This window comes from Erpetoichthys calabaricus, chromosome 9 (assembly GCF_900747795.2).
Source record: "Erpetoichthys calabaricus chromosome 9, fErpCal1.3, whole genome shotgun sequence".
NCBI lineage: Eukaryota > Metazoa > Chordata > Cladistia > Polypteriformes > Polypteridae > Erpetoichthys > Erpetoichthys calabaricus.
Window position 1 is genome coordinate 12,956,177 of NC_041402.2, and position 21,861 is coordinate 12,978,037.

The 21,861-nt window shown below is 36.6% G+C and overlaps 2 protein-coding genes across 3 annotated transcripts in view; one reads left to right on the forward strand and one right to left on the reverse strand.

Moving 5' to 3' along the window:
- Nucleotides 1-21,861, reverse strand: part of LOC114657372 (LIM/homeobox protein Lhx2) — a 412,444-nt gene that overhangs the window by 153,819 nt on the left and 236,764 nt on the right. The window lies entirely within an intron of this gene.
- The window catches only part of dennd1a (DENN/MADD domain containing 1A), a 1,314,459-nt gene continuing 1,303,474 nt past the window's right edge, over nt 10,877-21,861 (forward strand). The window contains exons 1-2 of one of the 2 annotated variants that reach the window (XM_051931936.1): nt 10,877-11,024; nt 14,308-14,372. In XM_051931936.1, the coding sequence (XP_051787896.1) occupies nt 11,008-11,024; nt 14,308-14,372 (82 nt within the window). In that variant the 5' untranslated portion in view covers nt 10,877-11,007. The remainder of the gene's footprint in view (nt 11,025-14,307; nt 14,373-21,861) is intronic. The other variant, XM_051931935.1, reaches the window with a different exon arrangement.

A 21,861-nucleotide genomic window follows, 5' to 3' on the forward strand; every position in this document is an offset into this window, starting at 1 on the left:
GAGTGTGTGAACGTTTCTTAATTGGCACTCCCTCTCTCAAACACATTCTGGTAAAACCTGCTTCTCAGACTCTGTCATTATTTGTGAGGAGGCTTTCTCACCTCCAGTCCAGATTTATACTTGTCATCTTTGAAGGCGACTCTCTCAGCATGCCTCATATGCCTTTACTTCTACTTGTATGTCTCACATACAGTACTTCCCCTTTCGTCACAACAACAAAGTCAAAATGGCCAATCATATTAAATCCAAGGGAGGGGCTCTAAAAACTTTTTGAATCCACTGTACATTCATTTACAAACCTACTTAATCTAGTTGAGGGTTACAGGGGGCCTTAAGGCTGGCAGCACTGGGCACAAGCCCTGAACAGATTTCCAGTCCTTAGCAGGGTTTACCCACACACACACACATTCACACTAGCTGTTTGGAGTGAAAAATTAACCATAGGTACACATCTTTGTGGACATGAAGGGGAACCTGGAGGAAAGCCCAGAACTGAATCCATGCTCAGGATGCTGGATCCAATAAGCAATAACTCTAACTCTTTTCTACTTGCATTAGGAATCTGTCTCTTTTCAAATATTCAACTTATTCTTCAGAGCGAGGGAGAGAGAGAGAGAGAGAGAGAGAGAGAGGCTTGGGGTCAAAGCACAGGGTCAGCTATTTGTGCAGTACCCATGGAGCAAATGCAGTTTAAATGCCATGCCCAAGAGCATTCCTTCTGGCATTTCTAGGGTTCAATTCTGCAACCTTCCAGTTACTAGCACAGATCGCTTAGCCAGAAAACCACCACTACATGACTCTTTAACATTTATCCCTAATTGGAATTTATGGCTATAAAAATAAATGTTGTTGTTGTTGTTGAACTGTTATATTTAGTCAATTATTCTGTGGCTTGTACCCAGAGCTGCTGCAATAGGTTCAGGGATCCCAAGACATAATAATGACACTTTCCATTTTTTAACAATAGTTTTCAAAATCTTTCAAAAAAGGCTGCTATATGCACAGTGTACAGTACATACAGTACAAATGTTTAATATTTAAGTTCTGGGTATTCTACATATCATATGCAACACTTTTTGCCTACTATACATTTAACAGATTTAAATTTAGTACTTACTGTAGTCATTTTCAAAACTGTCAAATCAAGAGGTTTCTGCTAAGCACAGGCTGCTCTCAGCACACAGATGTTTGTACATCTGGCTAGCCATGATATAGACAGAACCAACTGCATTGCTACTTTGACTGAACACAAATGTTGTTTTATAACCACAATCATCCATTAATGTCTTTTGTGGAACTCACTGCATATTGTCAGTTCAAAAAAAGGAATTTGTTTCCTATAAATGTTATATGTTGGTTTTGATTTAATGTAGTAAACAATCCATCAACTTTGAGATGACATTAATAATAGTTCTTCACAGACTAACTTTAAATAATCCACACCAAAAAGCATCTAACATCTTACTGCCTTGTTTAACTGCATCTTTCTTTGTATATTTCTCTGGCAATCATCTGAACTATGTAAAAAAAAGATTTAAAACATTGAACAATTTGCATATGTTTTAAGTATGCAATCACGTCACAATCACAATAAAAGAATTCCTATCATAGCAATAATTATAATTTGATAAGAGTTATATTTGTATCTATGTACAGTGCCAGTAAAACATATTTAGTCCCTTCAAATTTTTCACTTTTTGTTTTTATACTGCATTGAATCAGAATGGATTTAATTTGGCTTTTTTGACACTGATCAACAGAAAATGACTTTAATGTCCAAGTCAAAACAGATCTCTGCAAATAACTGATTGTATAAGTATTTAATCCCTTCAGGTTATGACTGTATTTAGCAGATGTACCTTTGGCAGCGATAATAGCACTTTTTGCACAGGTCTCTATGTCCAACAGATTTGCAAATGTGTCATTTTCACCTGTTCTTCTTTACAAAACTGCTCAAGCTATTTTACTTTGCATGGTGATTATGAATGAACAGCCTCGTTTAAGTGCAGCCACAAATTGGCAGTTGGATTAAGATAATAATAATAATACATTTTATTTATATTGCACTTTATATTTCAGCAATCTCAAAGTGCTACAGAATAAAAATAAAAATAATAAAACAAGAAAATCTATTTATACTTTAACAAAATATCTTTCTAAAAAGATGAGTTTTTAGATTCCATATAAAAACATCAGTCAACTGTGGGGCTCTCAGGTAGTCAGGGAGGGTGTTCCACAGTCTCGGCGCCACAGATGAAAAAGCCCTATCACCCATACTGCGAAGCTTGGTTCTAGGGACTTGGAGAGTGTTAGTGTGTACAGAGTGGAGGGTGCGTGAGGAGGTATGAGGGGTAAGGAGTTCCTGTAAGTAAAGGGGGGCATGTCCATAAATGCACTGATGGGTGAGGAGAACGACCTTATACTCTATTCTGAGTGGGACAGGGAGCCAGTGAAGGGTTTTCAGGATTGGGGGGATATGGTCATGCTTTCGCACCCTCATCAGGTTCCTGGCAGCGCTATGCTGAATATACTGGAGTCTCTGAATACTCTTGCCAGGAATCCTGATGAGAAGCGCATTACAGTAATCCAGCCTGGAGGAGACAAAGGCATGGACGAGCTTCTCTGCATCTGCCAGGGTGAGAGTTGGGCGGAGTTTAGCGATGATCTTGAGGTGGTAGAAAGAAGACTTACAGAGGTGTTTGATGTGGGTGTCAAAGGTGAGTTGAGGGTCCATTTTAACACCCAAATTGGTAACAGATGTGGAAAGGGGGATGTTTTGGCCAGCGAAAGTGATAGCGAAGAGCGGAAAGTGGAAGTGAAGAGCGGAGATGGTGTGATGTGCCAACTAAGATGGCTTCTGTTTTGGATCTGTTTAGCTGAAGAAAACTGAGCCTCATCCACGCCTCTATCTCCTCCAGGCAGGTAGTCAATGTAGATATTGGCAGAGGAGCAGTAGAGGAGGTGGGGGTAGTCCTGAGGTAAAGCTGAGTGTCATCAGCATAGCAATGGAAAGATAAACCATCTAGACCCGACCAATCCATGACATTAACATTATTATTTTAAGCCATTCCTGTATAGGTTTTACTTTATGCTTGGACTTGTTGACTTGAGGGAAAACATATTTTCTACCAAGGTTCAGGTTTCCTGCAGATTACATCAGGTTTTCCTTTAGTTTGCTTCATTCATTCTTCCCTCACAAGCCCTCCAGGACCTGCTGTGGAGAAGCATCCCCACAGTCTGATATTGCCACCACCCTGCTACACAGTGATAATGTGTGATAACGTGATAGTGTGCAGTGTAACATGGCGTTTAATTTGGTGGCCAAAATCTCAATTTTGGTCTCAGCAGACCATGGTGTCATGTGTGTTTTTTTATTAACACTGGCTTTCACTTTGCCACTCTTTCATACAGCGGCGACTAGTGAAGCACCCAAACAACAGTTGTTGTCTGCACTGTCTCTCTAATCTCAGCCACTGTAGTTTACAGTAAAACACTTCAGAGTTCTCAGAGGTCTCTTTCTGGCCTCCATGTCCTGATTATAGCTAAGGCTTACTGGGGCAGTAGCCCAGAGCCACAAGAAAACAATTTTTAACAGCAAATTTGCTGGTGACCTTGTTTGCTGAATTACTTCCTGAAAATCCACCTTACGGCTAGTTTAGGAAAACTTTCTTAGGAAAAACTCCAGCCTAACTGGAGTTTTTTTTCTGTTCTCCTGGCCATTTAAACTTTCCTTTTTCCCTTATATACTGTATAATATTATTGTCTAATCTTGTTTGTTTATAGGTGGCATGGTGGCGCAGTGGATAGTGCTGCTGCCTTGCAGTTAGGAGACCCAGGTTCGCTTCCCGGGTCCTCCCTGTGTGGAGTTTGCATGTTCTCCCCGTGTCTGTGTGGGTTTCCTCCCACAGTCAAAAGACATGCAGGTTAGGTGCATTGGCGACTCTAAATTGTCCCGTGTGTGTGCCCTGCAGGGGGCTGGCGCCCTGCCCAGGGTTTGTTTCCTACCTTGTGCCCTGGGATTGGCTCCAGCAGACCCCTGTGACCATGTAGTTAGGATATAGCGGGTTGAATAATGGATGGATATTTGTTTATAACTTCCTTTTATTTCATTTTGTAAAGCACTTTGAGCTCCATTGTTCGTATGAAAACATGCTATATAAATAAATGTTGTTGCTGTTGTTCTTTTTCTCAGTGCCCCATGATGCTTTGCGAGGCTAGCATGATAAATGTAGAGGAATTTCTAAGTGGTTCTGGGATAGATCACCATGCAATGGCTGATGTGTTTGCTCCAAAACAACAAACAAATATCAAATTATAGTAAGATGGTAAATATTTTCTACTCTTTCATTTCACCATATTATGAAAAAACAATGTTATTTTTAGATTCCTTGAAATTCATAACCTCTGTTTGAATGTATATGTATTGAAAATCCATCCAGGAAAAGCTATAAAATATTAACAAAAACAGCTAATCAAAACAAGAACGCTGACCCCTTGCTTCACAGACTATTGTCATTTTATTTTTTGTAATTTTTCTGAGCCACTGTCTGATATATTGTTGTGCATGCACATTGGAGCATCGTCTTCTGGGCTCATGAAAGGTATGTAATACCACTCCAGGACAAAACCCCACTCCTTCTGGTCAAAGCCCTACAAACTCCAGACATCCCCAGAAGGAGGTGTCTTATTTGGTTTCAAGCTGACAGCATGATGAAGTTACTCCCAAGCCAGACCCACTTAAATAGAGCCAGTAAGGCTTTAATCTCTATTTATTTTTCTGTTTCCTACATCTTCATGCTCTTGTTTTTTGTATTCATTGCACTTGAATTAAACAGGGTGCCCCAATATTTCTTTGGACTCTGTCCTTACTCTTGCTCGACCACTATATACAAAGCTCTGAAACCTTGAAGTTGAAGTGTACAGCACTTACAGTATTTTGTAAAGGTAGGACCCAAAAAATGTCTGTAGCTCAGGGGCCCCACTCTCCATAATCTGTCCCTGGTGGCCTTCCTTGCTACTCTTCTTCTTTTTCAATCAATCAGTTTTTGTGGATGGTCTATTTTAGACAGATTTACAGTTGTGCCAAATCCTTTCAATTCCCTAAAGACAATCTAATTGGATATCCACTAACTTGGATATTTTCTTGTATCAATCCCCAGATATGTGCTTTTCATTGAATTCTTTGGAGTGTTCTTTTGTCTTTATTCTGTAGGTTAGGCCACCATTCTGACTCACCACAATTTGTGCCTTTAACATTCAGATGCATTTAGACAACAATCAACTGAAACCCCAGACAGGTGATCTCCATTGAACTAATTCTATGACTTCTAAAACCAGTTGGCTCCACCACTTTAGGCATGTTATACTGAAGATTCATTATGCAGTTACTTTGTATTTTATATCTGTAATTAATTTAGACCACTTTCAGAGATCTGTTTTCACTTGGACATTAAAGAGTCTTTTTTTCTTGATCAATCTCAAAAACACCTAATCCAAATGACTGTGATTCAATGTTGCCCCACAATAAAATGTGAAAACGTTCAAAGGGGTGATTTTATAGTCACTGTATGATCTCTGAAATAGCTAAAATAAATGTCAAAATTCTTGTCCAGGATTGGATTTTTCCATGCACCTGATGCTGGCAGTGTAGAAGTGTAGAGGAAAACTCTCCACAACCCTTCAATGGATAAAGGATGTCCAGAAAAGGGGATAGCTATCTTCTTCTTCTTCCTCCTCTATTTGGGGTCAATGTTTTCTAGGTTTTGGCTTGATTTTTTATAGCCGGATGCCTTTTCTGACAGCAACCCTCCCTATTTATCCGCTATAATACATTAAATTACTAAATTTTCAAATTGGTCAGAGTCCAACATGGAAGCAAATTAGAACCAGTCCTGGACAGAGTGTCAGTCCATTTCAGACGTCCACAAACATACCAAACACATGTAAGGCCAATTTGGAAGCAGCAATGATGAAAACTGCATGTCTTTTGAGTAACTGGAGGAAATTCTCTACAGACACAGGAAACATTTGCATAGGACTCACACAAAGGATCTGCAAAGAAGCAGTTCTACACACTGCACCATGGTGCCACTGATTGAGAAATTAGTCATATGTAAAATATGGGAATAATAAAGGCATTCTAAAAATACAAAAGGGCTAAACTGAGGATGATATACAGGACTTCCCTGGGAACACACAGTTTGTTCACCATAATATTGGAAGTGCAGGTTAGATTTTGTTCTGGATGTGGAAAAGTGGAACAATTCTTTGTCTGTGCTCAGGTATTTAGTCTTAATAAGATTGGATTTTTCTTAGTGGAGAAGGCTTATGACTGCACACTCAAACCCAAATTATTTTACTGGCGGTGCTGCAAAGGGACAAGGTACAATAGCTACTTGACCAGATTAATTTGAGTTAGTTGCAGTTGTTTGGATGTCTAGTGTATATGTTCAGTAGAACTTACCATGATGGATATAAAAGGACTGGCAAACCATAAGAAGACATAGGAGAAAACTAAAGGATTGTATCTTACAATTAGCTTTGGAATTTCCCAGTAGGAACTGTAATACTGTTATTTGGAAAAGTGAGGACTGGCCTGCTCTGCACAACATATTAAATTTGTGGCCCTCATCTGGACATAGCAGTGCTGAAGAAGAAAGACAAGTTGTATTAATCAACTGTGGGACTTGCTAAGATAAATAAATTTAACTCAAAAATACAAAGACGCACAGAGCTAGACTCCATTTAAATAATTATGTAATTCCATCCATCCATCCATTTTCCAACCCGCTGAATACAAACACAGGGTCACGGGGGTCTGCTGGAGCCATCCATCCATCCATCCATTTTCCAACCCGCTGAATCCGAACACAGGGTCACGGGGGTCTGCTGGAGCCAATCCCAGCCAACACAGGGCACAAGGCAGGGAACCAATCCTGGGTAGGGTGCCAACCCACCGCAGGACACACACAAACACACCCACACACCAAGCACACACTAGGGCCAATTTAGAATCACCAATCCACCTAACCTGCATGTCTTTGGACTGTGGGAGGAAACCAGAGTGCCCGGAGGAAACCCACGCAGACACGGGGAGAACATGCAAACTCCACGCAGGGTGGACCCGGGAAGCGAACCCGGGTCTCCTAACTGCGAGGCAGCAACGCTACCACTGCACCACCGTGCCGCCCCTAATTATGTAATTATGAAAGACATTTGCTTGAAGCAGATCCCGTAGGCAAATGAAAGAAAAGGGGAAGAATATTTTCTTATGTGCATACTTTTATCTATTTGTATTGTATATTAAGCTCCTGCCCTTGTCCAAGGTTACTTATATGGTAAGAATATGGTAAAATTGTTGAAGATTTTTTTTTTACAGGCAGGATAAATGACTTGTTCAGGGTCACACAGTGAGCCAGAGATAGGACCTGGACCATCAACATTTTGATTTAAGGGAATACTCCACCTGTTTTGTACCCCATGTCGTTTAAAGTGATGGCTAATAAAATTTTAATCCTATGTTTTCATGGAGAATGGAAGTCACAAAGTTTATGATACAAAAGGGCCAGTTCTGAACAAAACCTAACAATATTCAAATATCCATGAAAACTGTCTTAAGTTTACAGTACTTGTGTCGTATAATCCACATGTCAGTTATTTAGTCTTATGCTAAAATATTGTTAAACACTTCAGGAAAAGAAAACAGTATTGCTTACTGAAGACTGATGTATAACAAGCTAAGTCACTAAAAACAGTGATTGAAATAAGCTTCAGGAAACTGCACTTGTATTATTAGATCCTCCTATGGCAGGGTGACCTGCCTTAGTCGCAGAGGATTGCAGTGGCTGTAAGCTTTCACTCGTACTTAATCTGATGTCAGTCCATGTTACAAACTAAATGAATTGTTCAGATACACAAATATGGCAAAAAGTACATGGACACCCCTTCAAATTACTGGTTTCGGGTGTTTCAGCTGCACCCATTGTTAACAAGTGTATTAAACCAAGCACATAGCCATGCGATCTCCATTGACAAACACTGACAGTACACTCTTAAAAATAAATTCTTTAATGGCATTTTATGGTTCCTCGTAGAACTACTGCTGGACAAAGCAAAATTTCATTCTGGGAAGGGTTCTTTGAATATGAAGTTGGTTCTTTGTGCTTTGAAAAACTTAGTAATATGTACATTGTAAAAAATAGCTGTTAATTTTACAGTGTAAAACTGCTAAATAGCGAAGGTATACAACTGTAAAATGGTAAAATACTGTTTCAGTTACACAGAAATACTGAAATGAAACATACAGACCAATATAATATTTTTTACATTGTTACCCCATAAAAATATATATTCTTTTTTCTGTGAAAAAATGGTAACCACAGCACCAAAAAGCACAATAATGCCATCCCATTATACCTTCCATTTTACTGCACCAACCTGTTAAAAGAAAAGTTGCTGTTTGTTGACCATGTGCAGTTTGCTCTAATCCACTGTCACATGGTTACCAAGAACTTTAAACAGCTACCTTACATTAATTTAACTCAAAATGATCACATGTATTTCCTTTGTGTAGCTGTTTCTACAATATTACTTTTAATTAATATGTACCCAACGTAAAATAAGTTTGTATGTTTGCCATACATAGTAAGATGCAATTTTTCAGAACTTAAACATTTTCTGTTTTTTTTTTGGGGCCCGATTTCTAAATTTGCATAAAGTTATGATATTTGCATAAGGAAACACTTCCTTTTACCATATTGTTCATGGTAAACTGCATACCTTTGCACAGTGGGGAAAAAAACTTAAGAGTTAGCAAACTTATTTCTCCCTGAGTGAGGAAGGTTTTTTTGAGGTTATGGAAGCTGATTTATGGTGGGTTGTTTTCAATAAACTGGTAAACTTAAAGAGCACCATATATTACAAAAGAAAACTTAACTTCTACACCAGACAACATGCAATAACTTCATTATGCACTGAACTGACTGTTGTTACTTTATCGATGCAAACTATATACTGGTCTGTGCTTCTAATGGAATTTCAATGGTTTATTTCAATTAATAGTTAAAATTTTCTATTGTAATGTGCTGTAAAAGAAAAGTTTACACAATGATTGAAAAATACCGTAGACCTAAAAATATTGTCAATATATTTTTTACGGTAAAATTCTGGCAACTACACCTGCCTTTTTCACCGCAAATGTAACTTTTTTTTTCAATGTAGGAAAAGAATGAAATCTTTAATGTTTGGTAGGCTACCTAGAAGGACACTAACAGATTAAGAAAACCTGGACTTAGCCTGTATTATTGTATGCAGCAAGAGTCTTTTAAAAATCAAGACCCATTGGTATTTCACAAATCTGTTACCATCTATTCATTGTTATCTACTGTATAAGGCCTATTATGGATCTAAAGAAATAAAAGTTCTTTCTGGAACCTTCATGTGAATGGGTCTTTTGAGAACCAAAAATGGTTCACCCATGGCATTGCACTGAAGAACCACTCTGCCACCTTAATTTCCAAGAGTGTAGAATGGTTTGAGCTCACTTACTTTAAATGTGGCACAATCATAGGATATCACATTTGCCACCAGTCAGTATGTAAAACTGCTGCTCTGCTGGATCTTCCCTGCTAACTATAAGTGCTATTATTGTGAAGTGCATCTAGGACCAACAACAGCTCAGCAATGAAGTGGTAGACTACGCAAATTCACAGAGCAGAAGTGAAGCGCACAGAGTATAAAAATCATCTATCTTCTGTTGCATCAATCTGAACAGAATTCCAAACTGCCTCTGGAAGCGACAGCAGCACCAGAAATGGTTTTACTGTAAAGCTTCATGAAATGATGAGTCTAAGGTTACTGTGCACTGTGACAAGAGTCGGCTGGAGTGGTTTAAAGCAGTGGACTCTGAACCAATGGAAACAAGTCTGATGTATCACACTTCACTATCTGCCAGCATATAGATATATACATACAACAAACAATATATACAACAAATATATACAGTACAACAAGCACTCAAATATAACAAATACGAAAAGCGACACATTAATCCATCGTAGGTTTTAAGTAACGAAAAACGGAAAATTAACTCCGATTTTTGCTACTGTCTGAGGTTTCAGAAATAAGATATTTACAAAAATAAACTGAATTGAAAACGATTAATACATTGAATTAAAATAGATAAATGTATGGTAACACATAGGCATAATCCTATACATTAATCCTTTAAACTATATTCTGTTAGCATCATGACTGCTAATTAAATCTCTTTCAGTTAGAAATATTTTCCGTTACACGTGGAAATATCATGCCTTTTAAATCTATACTGAATCTGAATACTTAGCCGGGTTACACGTGGTTATTAAAATAAGTATAGGATATCCGCAACATGTTTATATTGAAATCCAATGTCACCTTCCCCGCGCAAAATTCAAAACAGCTTCCGCTTACGTAATTGGTGTACGAGGAAAGAAAAGTTATTTGCATTTACACTTCTGTTAAATGTGATCGCTGTCGGTTTCTGGACACCTCTGAGTGAGGTCCGAGCGATCCGATTACAAGAGCGTCTGTTTTTAATGTGGTCATGTGCTATCCGATCGAGATCGAATCATTAGAAACGCATGTTTAGGCACAGTGCCATAGATAACTGTGAAAAACTGGAAGTTAGGCAAAATACCCTTCCCAAACTATTGGGAATTCAACGTACCCGCGTCACAAATGAATGAGACGTAATGCCGATAGAAACATTGTCCAAAACACTGTCGCACAACACAGCGCTCTGGGAAATGTAGTTCAATTCACGGACACTTCTTCCTTCATGCAATTAGACTTTGGCCAGTAATGACTACATTACCCATAGATCAACTAGGCAGTGGCGCTCTGGTAAGCGCCTTGTGACCATGGCGTTTCTTGGAGCAGTTTGACGCAGACTAGTGGGAAAATACACTGAGATAATTAATCTGTTATTCGCTGTTGCATTCCTAACCCCGGATAATTTGAAAAGCAAATATGGGGTCGCGAATAAAGTAAGGGTTTTGTGTATTTTCTTTTGTGTGTTATCTATTGAAGAAGCGCCTTCTAGGTGGAGTTTATAGAATGTCAGATACAGCCAGGCCTCGTAGAGGTTTGGACTTGTTGCCGTTTAGGGGTTATTTGTGGCACACAGACACGTTGTTTTGATGTAATAAATGAGACATTAATGGATAATGAACTAGGCACGGAATGTCACCTGAGACTGAGCGACACAAAGCCTGAAGTAACACAGAGCACGTAGGCTATTGACGAGCGGTGCGGAATTATTGAATGAAAACAAAATAATAGTAGAGCATTTTTGGTCATCATTTCTTTGGGCAGTTAAATGTTTTAATCTTTACACACTTCTGAATTTGCTTTTAGTAGAAATGGTTAGCTTTGACAGTCATTGAAGTGCAGTTTTATAAATTATATAATGCATATAATTTATACTTAACCTTTGCATCAAGCTAATATTTTAATTCAGATATATTGAGAATAATCAGACAGCTGCTTCTTAATATGGTTGTCTATAAATGTTGGACTTTCAGTGTCACAGGTTTGCCATTTTACAAGTGTCAGCGGCCCCATTAAGCCTTACCTAAAGCAACACCCATAAATACTTTGACAATAACTTCAAGTTTCATCACGTTTGCCTTGAAGCATCATGCATTTTTCCTCGGTTGTCCTTTTTTAAGATATCCAGATTGCGTGCCTTATCAGTCATTGTATTTTACTTCTACCATTTATTTTTTTACTTTATTTCTGTGAATGGATCTTTAGTAAGGATAATATGTTTTGCATACTTCTACACATTCAGTGCTGCATGCCAGTCCCACGTGTAATTAGCAGTAAGGCATACTGTACCAGATTTTGATGCCTTTTCTGTTAGTACTGTAATCAGATAGGAACAGGCAGATAGATAGACAGTAATACACACAACATTTGGACCCAATAGAGGCGTCTGTGGGGTGTTTGAATTTTGTTACCTGTGTTGTGTGAAGTTCTACAGGTGTCTCAGTTTTCTTTTGTCAATCCTTGAAAATGCATTTGTGTTGACTGGCCACTCTTTATTGGCCTTGGTTGGGTGAGTGTAACTTTGTATTGATATCCCAGGATTGTTTCTTGCTAGTGCACAATTCTGGGTAGTTCTCAAAGCCAAGTACTGGTTTAACTTGGTTTGATGGGTGAAATTTGGTAATATGCCCTGCTGTCCAATTTAATGTTTGTTATTAAGCTACCAGGCTTAAATTCATTTAATAATTTACTTGAATCTATTTTATGTTTTTTCCATTTTATTTTGTAATGCTTAATGACTTTACTTACTTAATTACACTGATGTAGTTTTGTTTTGGTATGTAGAAGTGAAAATAGAACATGTCCTCCTTATGAATGTACCCCTGTTTCAAAGTTTTGTCAAAAACAAAAAGAAAGCAGGCCTTTCTAAAAAATTAGAATTATGGTCTGAAGGTTAATTAAATATTTATGTGTTATATATCAGCTACGATATGTGAACGCTTGCTTGCATGAATGACTACAGTGAATGAAATGGTCTTACAAGTGTCAGAATAGATATTTATGTGGGATGGGATGGTTAGATTGGTGATGCAAATTGGCTCTAGTCTCCGTGTGTGTGATCACCCTGTGATGGACTGGCACCCTGTGCAGGGATTGTTCCTGCTTTGCAGTCTATGCGTACAGGGATAGGCTCCAGCTTCCTTGCAACCCTTCTCAGGAGGAAAGCAAGTTTGGAAGATGGATGGAAGAGATGCAAGTCATTTTTCCAAGGCAACAATTTGTTTGCCATACTGCTTCTTTCATAGAAGGTTTGTGTAGTGTAATAGGAAAGGCAAAGATGCTTTGTGCTTAAGTTTGTGTCAGTGTCCTCAGATAAAGTGTTTGCTTACAGATAGGTAACCACTGAAAGAATAATGGAAAAGACATTCAGGAAAAGAATACCAATCCATCCTTCCTTTATTTTGTTTAAATTATTCATCCTTTAACAAACTCATTTAACTTATTTTTTGTAGGATCATAAATCTATATTAACAGTATTGGCAACAAGGTAGGAGCCATCTCTAGGTCAGGTACTACTCCATTGCAGGGCACACTTGCTTACAGGTACCAATTACTTTAAGAAACAGGACTTTAGAATTTAGGTGGAATTTGGCTAAAATAATATACTTTAAGCATATTATAGTTAAATGAGTGTTTTTTTAGTGATAAATTTAAAATTAGTATTCACAGAGAAAATGTTTATTGTTTAAAGAAGACTAGTGTTAAAGCTTTGGACTGTTAATCACAATGTGCAGGCCCTGTATCCAGCAATAACTTAATGACATTTTAAGTAAAGAGTTTATTGAAAATTTAGACGTGTCGAAGTTAAAAAAAAAAAAAAAAAAAAAAAAAAGCAGAAAACATGTGGCTAACAGTATATTTAACATATGGTTTTGATCTAAATTGTTTGTGTTTTGGTAATGACGAAATAAAAACGACATATTAGCATGTGAAAATAGACTTTATTCTGGAAGTTAAGTAATTGAAGTAGAAGTTAGGCATTAAAGAATGCTTCTTTGAGATTTTAAAGGTTTTACAGTGAAATCAAGCTTAATGGGTTCCTTCAAAGCAGTCTTGGTTGTACAGTGTTAATATATTTTCTCCTTTGGTTAATTTTTGATGTGTTAGTGTGAAGCAAGAAAATGTATTGATTTTTTTTGTGTGTTTTCAGTTTTCTTGCAGTTATATCAGTAATGTCTTTTACATGTAACTTTTCTCACTTTTCACTCCCCACCTTTACATTTTCATGAGTGACATTTTTCTTTTTACTATTTCATATCACCAATGTAACTGTACTTTGTTTTCATTTTTATATGGCCAAGCTGAGCAGTGGTTTTAGGCCTGTTAGGTCTGAATTAAAAAAAAAAAAAAGCAGGCATCTGTTCATTAGGCACTCAATAAGACATTGCATTGCCATCCTTACTTATTGCCATCTCTGAGAGTAGAAGAGTAGAGTTGCTGACACAATACTTGTAGGTGTCTGATGTAACTGGTGGAGTAATGCTTTATGCTTGTTTGTATGTTTTTTATGTATATCTGTTAACCCTATTGTTTGTTATATTTGTCACAAAGCTAAGTTGGCTTAGAATCTGGTACTTTGGGACAACCAACATCATTGTTGAATGACTAACAAAAAGTTTGTCCAGTTTAAATGTAGTGATGAATGTTGGGGTGATAGATGACTTTTTTTTGGAAGCTGTGTGTCTCCTTAAGTAGTAATCTTTCTGCCATTATTTACAGAGACAATCCCGAAACAACCTTTGAAGTTTATGTCGAAGTGATGCACCCGGGGTTCAGTAACTCAGGTAAAGACCACCTAATTCATGTGTGTTTGTGAATTTAATACTTTGATCTTTTTAAAGTAAATTCAGAGCATTCATATTCTTGTCTTACTTGTATCATTGTGTAGGTTGTGCAACTGTAAACCATTACAGTCTGAAACAATATAACAGTAGTATTAAAAAAACAAACAAAAAAAAACCAACAATGTGGTAGCATTGCTTAGTCAGTTTGTAGCCAGCAAAGCAAGTTTTTCTTGGTATTTCCTGTTGGACTCTTTTCATGGATTTCAGTCAATGTCTACATGAGTATATGCAGTACCTTATATAAAGAATCCTGATATTTCTTGATCTGCTTTGCTTCATGATTTTCATTTCTTGACTAGCAAGCCTCAATTTGAAATGATGTTTTTAAAGCCCTTTTATTTGTGGGAGTAAGGCGGTACTAACAGTTAAGGGCATAAAGACAATACCATCAATGTTTTTTATTTCATAGATGAATTAAACATTATGTAAATATGTAACGGTTGTAGAAAAAGGGTGTGACAGTTGTCAGGGTGTTGTGGGAGGGTGAGTCGATAGACTGGGGGTATACAAAGATATACCAGTGTTGTATATTAAATTCAGTTTCAGTGTTCATGGATACTTTGTGACAGCTCAAAATAACTAACGACCATCCTAAATATATTGTCCCAGATGGGACGCCTGGATGGTCCCCGTGATGGACAATACCTCCCCTGGGCCACGAGGGGGCAGCCGCCCAGGTCTGCTTATGGGCTTCCGGGGGCTCTCTTGACACTTCCGCCACACCAGGAAGTGTCATCAAGGGGAGCACCTGGAGCTCATCCGGGTCAGTACATAAGGGACCGCCTCCCTCCAGAAGCTGAGCCAGAGTTGGGAGGAAGGAGACAAAGCTTGTGAGGAGGGGAGAGGCGGTGAGAAAGAGAGAGAAGAAAAGAAAGAGAAAGAAGAAAGAGTTGGTAAAGTTAGGCATTGTGGTGTGAAAAGAAATAAGTGTGTTTTGGACATTCTGGTGTCTGTCTGTCTGTGTCATGGGGGTATGCTTTCCACAATATATATACAGTATATATATATATATATATACATACATATATATATATATATATACATATATATATATATATATATACATACACCAATTGGGAAATTACATAGGGAAAAAAGTAGGTATTATAGAAAAACTCTTCAGCCACAAACTTGTCTAACTATAGTTGTACTCATAGCTAAGCACAAAGTATAGTACAATTAAGTGCAAGTACTGTACAGTAGTTACCAGTGGATAATTTATGTGCTTCATAATGAACAGAAATTTGTTTTAGCAGTTTTTACAGAAGTGAAAGAGAAAAATCAAAATATAACCCAACTAGTAGCCCATCATAAGTCAATGTCTATACAGGTGTTAAGTGTAATCACAATTCAGTAGGCTGATCGTAAACTACTTTTCCAGAGACAAGTTTATACAATATTGTGAACACCGTGAATACAGCAGGTAATTATCAATTTTTAATATAAGAGATCTTCTTTCTGCCAAAGTATCTCAAAGAGGGCATAACTCATCTTCAGGGTCTAAGATATAAAGACAAATAAATGTAGCCATGTCTATAATTACAATGCTGTTATATACAGTTATACACAGTACATATACTGTATTTCACATAGATCATATTCAAATTTACAAATCTTGGGTTAAAGTGATATTCCTTACTATAAATACCAATAAAGAATAACATGTACAAATGAACTTAGGGAGAAAAACAAGAAAAAATACATAAACTCCTACTTTGCTTTAGTAGATGTATATGGATCATGTAGCTATTTAGAAGTCTGGAGTCTAATTTGTTTTTTGAATTAACCAGACATATCACCCTACCAACTAAGAACATTCATGAATAATATCCCAAATGTAAAAACAAAAGGCTTAACAACTTATAAGTACAGTGGAACCGAAGCAATTTCTCCCATAGGATTGTATGTAAATACAATTAATCCGTTCCAGACAGTACAAACTGTATGTAAATATATATATTATTTAGTTTTTAAGCACAAATATAGTTAATTATACCATAGAATGCACAGCATAATGGTAAACTAAATGTAAAAACATTGAATAACGCTGAGAAAACCTTGAACAACAGAGAAAACTAACACTGCAATAGTTCGCGCTATAGTGCTAGGAACCGCTCGCTAAGGACACTTTTTTTAATGAGTTTTAAGCACAGGGGAAAAAATGAACATTTGAAAAATCCGTAATTTAATAAACCACCAAGAAAAGTAACATTGCAACAATGCAGGCTACGAACCGATCACTGTAAATAGAACTGAAAACAAAAACAAGCCTTCTCTACCTAATGCGTCCCTCGCTCGCTCTCTCTGTCCCGCGCCTGTGTGTGTGTGCGCGTGTGTCTCTCTTTTGCGAGCCTGGAGTGCCTGTGTGTGTGTGTCTCTCTAGCGCTCCTGTGTGCCTGCGCTCCTGTGTGTGTGCAGGCGCCTCTCTCCCCCCGCGCCTGTGTGTGTGTGTGTGTGTGTTTGGGTCTGTCTTTTGTGAGCCTGGAGCGCCTGTGTGTCTCTCTAGCACGCTCCTGTGTGTGTGCGCGAGGCTCTGTCTGTCTCGTGCTGCCTGTGTGTGTGTGGCTCCGTCTCTTGCGCTGCCTCTTTGTGTGTGTGTGTGTGTGTGTGTCGCGCTCTCTCGCTCTCTATCTTGCTCGCTGCACAGGAAATGCACAGGGAGAGACTGAACATGTACAAACCGAAAGGGAACCTGGCTTGTTCGTATACCGAGTGTGTGGTAATGAACCGAGGCAAAAGTTTGGCGAACTTTTTGGTCATAAACCGAGTTGTACGTGTACCGAGACGTTCGTGAACCGAGGTTCCACTCTATGTCTAATTTGAAGCATTAAATCTTTTGATTTCAGAAAACATTGTATATATGTTTCTAAAGCAAGTTTATGACAACAAAGGAGTTTGGAAGTAATACATTTTGTCACAAATTCTTGGCTCAGAATTTATCTGACATCTTGCAGCGCTCACAAGAAATGTCACTGTCATAAAAACAAGTAAAATGAGGGGTATATATACATTTAATAAATCCTCTAAAAGTGAAAAAAGGAAGCAAGGATTCAAACACTTACATTATAGCAATAAGGTTCAGCAAAGAGGCTAACTGTATTATTGTGTAATGAGTCGGTAATATTGCTAATAATAAAATGATAGCTTATTTGTCTAAATACTATGAAAACTTATAACCTAAGTGCTTAAACCACTTAAAACAACGGCAGCTGAACCATTTACTAAGTGAGCTACATGAAATCATACCCCCTGGGAATGAAAGTTTCCCAGGGATGGAGATAAGAAATGAGGTGAAGAGCACATCTGGATTCAATTTAAAATGGCAGAATATCATAAAAAAAATTTTGTGAAATGATTTAGATATATTATTTTACAATATATGCACAGGGGGTCAGAATTTATGGACACTTGTGGCTTGGAAATTGATGTATTTGGTCAGTTTCAAGGCTTTTTTTCACATTTCGACCAGCACCCCATTTGAAGCTGCAAAAGCAGAGATGGTATTTATTATAATGCATACAGAATACCTCAATGAAGAACAGAATTTCCAGTGCCGAATAATGTATATCATGATTATGGAAAAAAAAATACCTTTGTCTTGGAAAAATACTTCACTTATCTTTTAGGAATAAGTCCAAACATGTCTGATAGATAAGCAAGTATCTTTCCCCATGATGACCTTAATTTAGGACAGTCCTAAATCTTATGACCTATTGGGGCTGGTGTCAGATTGAATAGTTAGGGTCCAGGCACTGATATAATTTGGATCTAGAAAGATGTGTATAAAGAACAAATTCTAAATGAAATACAGTGTGTTGTTCACAAATTGGTGAAGAACGTATATTAGGTGTACATTAAATCCTGTTCCCTACTTAAGAATTAATAAAGAGTTAATTTTGCCAATGTTGCCTCATGTGCACACTGTGACTTTAATTGATAAAGTCTGGAGTAAGTGCTGATATTCTCATTACTAGCTAAAATAAAGTTAAGTGAGGTTACTGACGTAAGGTTAAGGCAGATTAGGCAGGTTCATTTTAAGAAGGGCTTTAACTTGTAAAAATTGATGTTCTGAAGGAATTCTATATTAAAGATATATTTAATCAATTAATTCAAGCATATTGAAGTTTACCAGAAAGAGCACTTTTATTCAAATTATGTGTAAACCCAGACATCCTGTAAAATTAATCTATTAAATGTAGCAAAATTGGCAATAATGAGTAACAAGCATACTATTTTACTTTCTGTGTTATTTTCATTAGTTTGATTGGGTCATGTTTTGTTTTTATGTTTTGTTTACTAAACAAAAGGACAATAAAGAAAGTGTTACTCCATCATACTAAATGCAGGAGGAGATCAACGGACAGAAAGAGCAAAAATATTGGAGAAAAATAGATGAATATTTTATTCATGTAATATAGTGGGATTTTGCATTTAAAGTAGGGTTCTATAAAATCTAAATGGAAGGTGTTTTTGTTGATGATAAAATTATTCTGTATTAAGATCATATTATACAGTAAACAATTGTGTTTTTCTCACTTGACCCTAGATCAAGTGATTTAAAAAAAAATGACTGTAAATGCAGGGGGCTGTGATTCTGTATATTTTTTATTAACATTTGCATAATTACTCAGAAACAGATTATATTCTTAATGTGTGACCTTTTCTGTCAAACAATGCAAACAGTTACATGCAACTACCTTAAATGAAAGAAATTTAAATAACAATGAAATATGTTAATTAAGATCACGAAAATGTGGTGTTGGGAAATTTTGTGCGAAAAAAGATGAATTAGAAAGAAAACATTTATTATGGAAAAAGCCTCAGAGATATAATATGGTTCAGGTGGACAATGGAACATTTGTCATTATTGTGTACAGCTTAAATGAATCCACCCATAATATAGATATTATTACGTGTGAATTTCCCCTTGGGGATTAATAAAGTATCTATCTGTCTATTTATTATTAATTACTTATTAATGTCTTTTGAGTTAAGTTTTACATCTAAAAGAATTTCTGTTTTATCTCAATTTAAAGACACATTTTTACCTATCCAGTGTTTTACCTTTCTGAAGTAGCTACCTAATGACATATCTAAAGTAGTATATTTTAATTAGGTTCATGAATACAATTCACTATAATCAGAATAGAAATGAAAATTTAAATTATGTTTCTGAATTGCATCTACAGGTAATGTCAACATATAAAGTGAAAAAATAATTTGCTCTAGCATGTGATATTTATCTCATTGTCTCCTTTCGTTTTACTACAGTGAACATTCTTATAACTTTTGTCAGTCGTGACAGTGCATATTTTAACAAAAGAAGCACATTTGTAATTGTTAAAAAAAATCTAAATTTTGAGTCTTTAGTTTTACATTTTCACACTTTACCAGCAGGTTTTTATTTAGTTGTTACTGGTATAATTGCTATACTTTGTTTACCAAATGGTTCTATACTATTTGGCCATAATGTATTACAGTTTTAATATTAAGTATAAACAGTAGTTCTGGTGTAATCTTGAAATACTATGTCATCAGTCATCTCCTAAAACTTTGTCCAATGTGGAAACATTTCCAAAACAGAATGTATGTATAACAAAACTAATAGCTGAACTTGATCCAAAATAACAGATTTAGTTATGAAACAGTTAATACATTATATCTATGCTCACTCTTGAACTCAAAAACAATCTGTTGAATAATGGATTTTGCCCTGGTCTTTCACACCCATTCTGTCTTTCATCTTATGTTTTATATTGCATTTTTTCTACACAGTTATCTGGCCTCTTTAGTTTCCTGTCAACAGGTCTTTGTCCCAACTCTCTTCCTGGCAGGGAGTGCCTTTTAAGTTCCAGCTTGAAGTTACTTCTGGGCTGTTTCCAGAGTTATAAACATCTGTCAGATTCCTAGAATACCTGCTGCCCCTTATTCTCAACAGGACTTCAGCTGTACTCTGAGGCTTGTTTGTTGTTAAATTTAGAAGACTGGATAACCGACTTTTGCAGTATGCTGCAAAAGTAATTTTAATTATTTAATAGATATTTTAGTTGTGTTTTCTTTTGTCCAATTTTGGTCCTATTGAAGCCCAATGTATCAGAAATTTTGTTATCCCAATTTCAACGGAAAGTTACATTTTCTTTGTCATCACTACATACAGGATAGGGTGAGTAAAAGATATGAAAATTATAATTTTTGGTTGAAGTATTCCTTTAGGCTTCCTTCTTATATATTGCAACCGTCTAATGTTTTTCAAGAATTTCCCTCTGTAGTTTCAGAGCTTGCTATACCCTTGTGTCTTCTTTCTACCTAAGCTGTTTGTGTGAGTTTCTCTTTCTACTCCACATTGCCTCATTGGACACAGTTTTGCATTTAGGCTGGCTTGACATTTCCAGTTGTGCTGTGTTAGCAAGCTCCAACAGGAGTGTGCACGTTTCATCTCATTTGGAATTTTCATGAAACAAGTTTGTAACATTTTAAATCAGTCAATATAAACATTTGGGTTGAATATTTGTATCAACTACCATCTCCTCTCCAATTTGGAGAACTCTGTGAAGAAAAAGTCCACTATATAGTTCTGACATTAAAAAAGTCTTGCGAAAACACATTTTCCCCTTGGGGATTAATAAAGTATATCAAATCACAAATAGTAGTCCCACAGATATGAAGAAATTTCAGAAAGGTTAACAGAGGCCCACTTTATTTATTTAAATACATCATTAAGGAATTCTTGCCAAATTCTGAAAAAGCTCCATCCATTCCTTGCAGATAAACTTTTGAAACAAAAAGGTAGACTGCGGTTCTTCAAATTAAGTAAGACAAGTTGATGAGTGAGAAATATAGTGTAAGATATCAAAAATGATTCTTTATGAAGGAATTTTAATATCATCTGGTGTTGTTCCAGAAAATTGTATTAGCAAAATATACCTACTTAAGTGTATATATAATGTACAGTATATCTCCCAGCCAAGCAGGTGCTTGATGATGTTACTTAAAATTCTGGTTTTGTCCTAGATATATTCTGGACAGTCTTAGACAAATTCTGTGCAGTATTGAACTAGATTACACTAGTTATTTGCAAAAGTTTGAGTATGTCTTGTCCATGTCATAAATACTGATACAAGAATAAGGAAGTCTTACTAGATTTTGTTTGAAGCGTAACTGTTTAAAGATGTAAACATAATGTCAATACATTATATAATGTCTGTAAACACTATATGGGAAAAGTTGCTGGAATAAATGATTAGGGTACATAGGAGCAACTAACAGTAGTATTTTGTCATTAACTTGCATCCTACATTGGCACAATATTATGAGTGAATGTTGCACTGTTAGATTACTGGTAATGTGACGATAATGAGTAAGTACAGAGGCACAAAGGAAAGTCTACAGTGATGCGTACACCAACAATTAATGTCTTACAGTAACATTG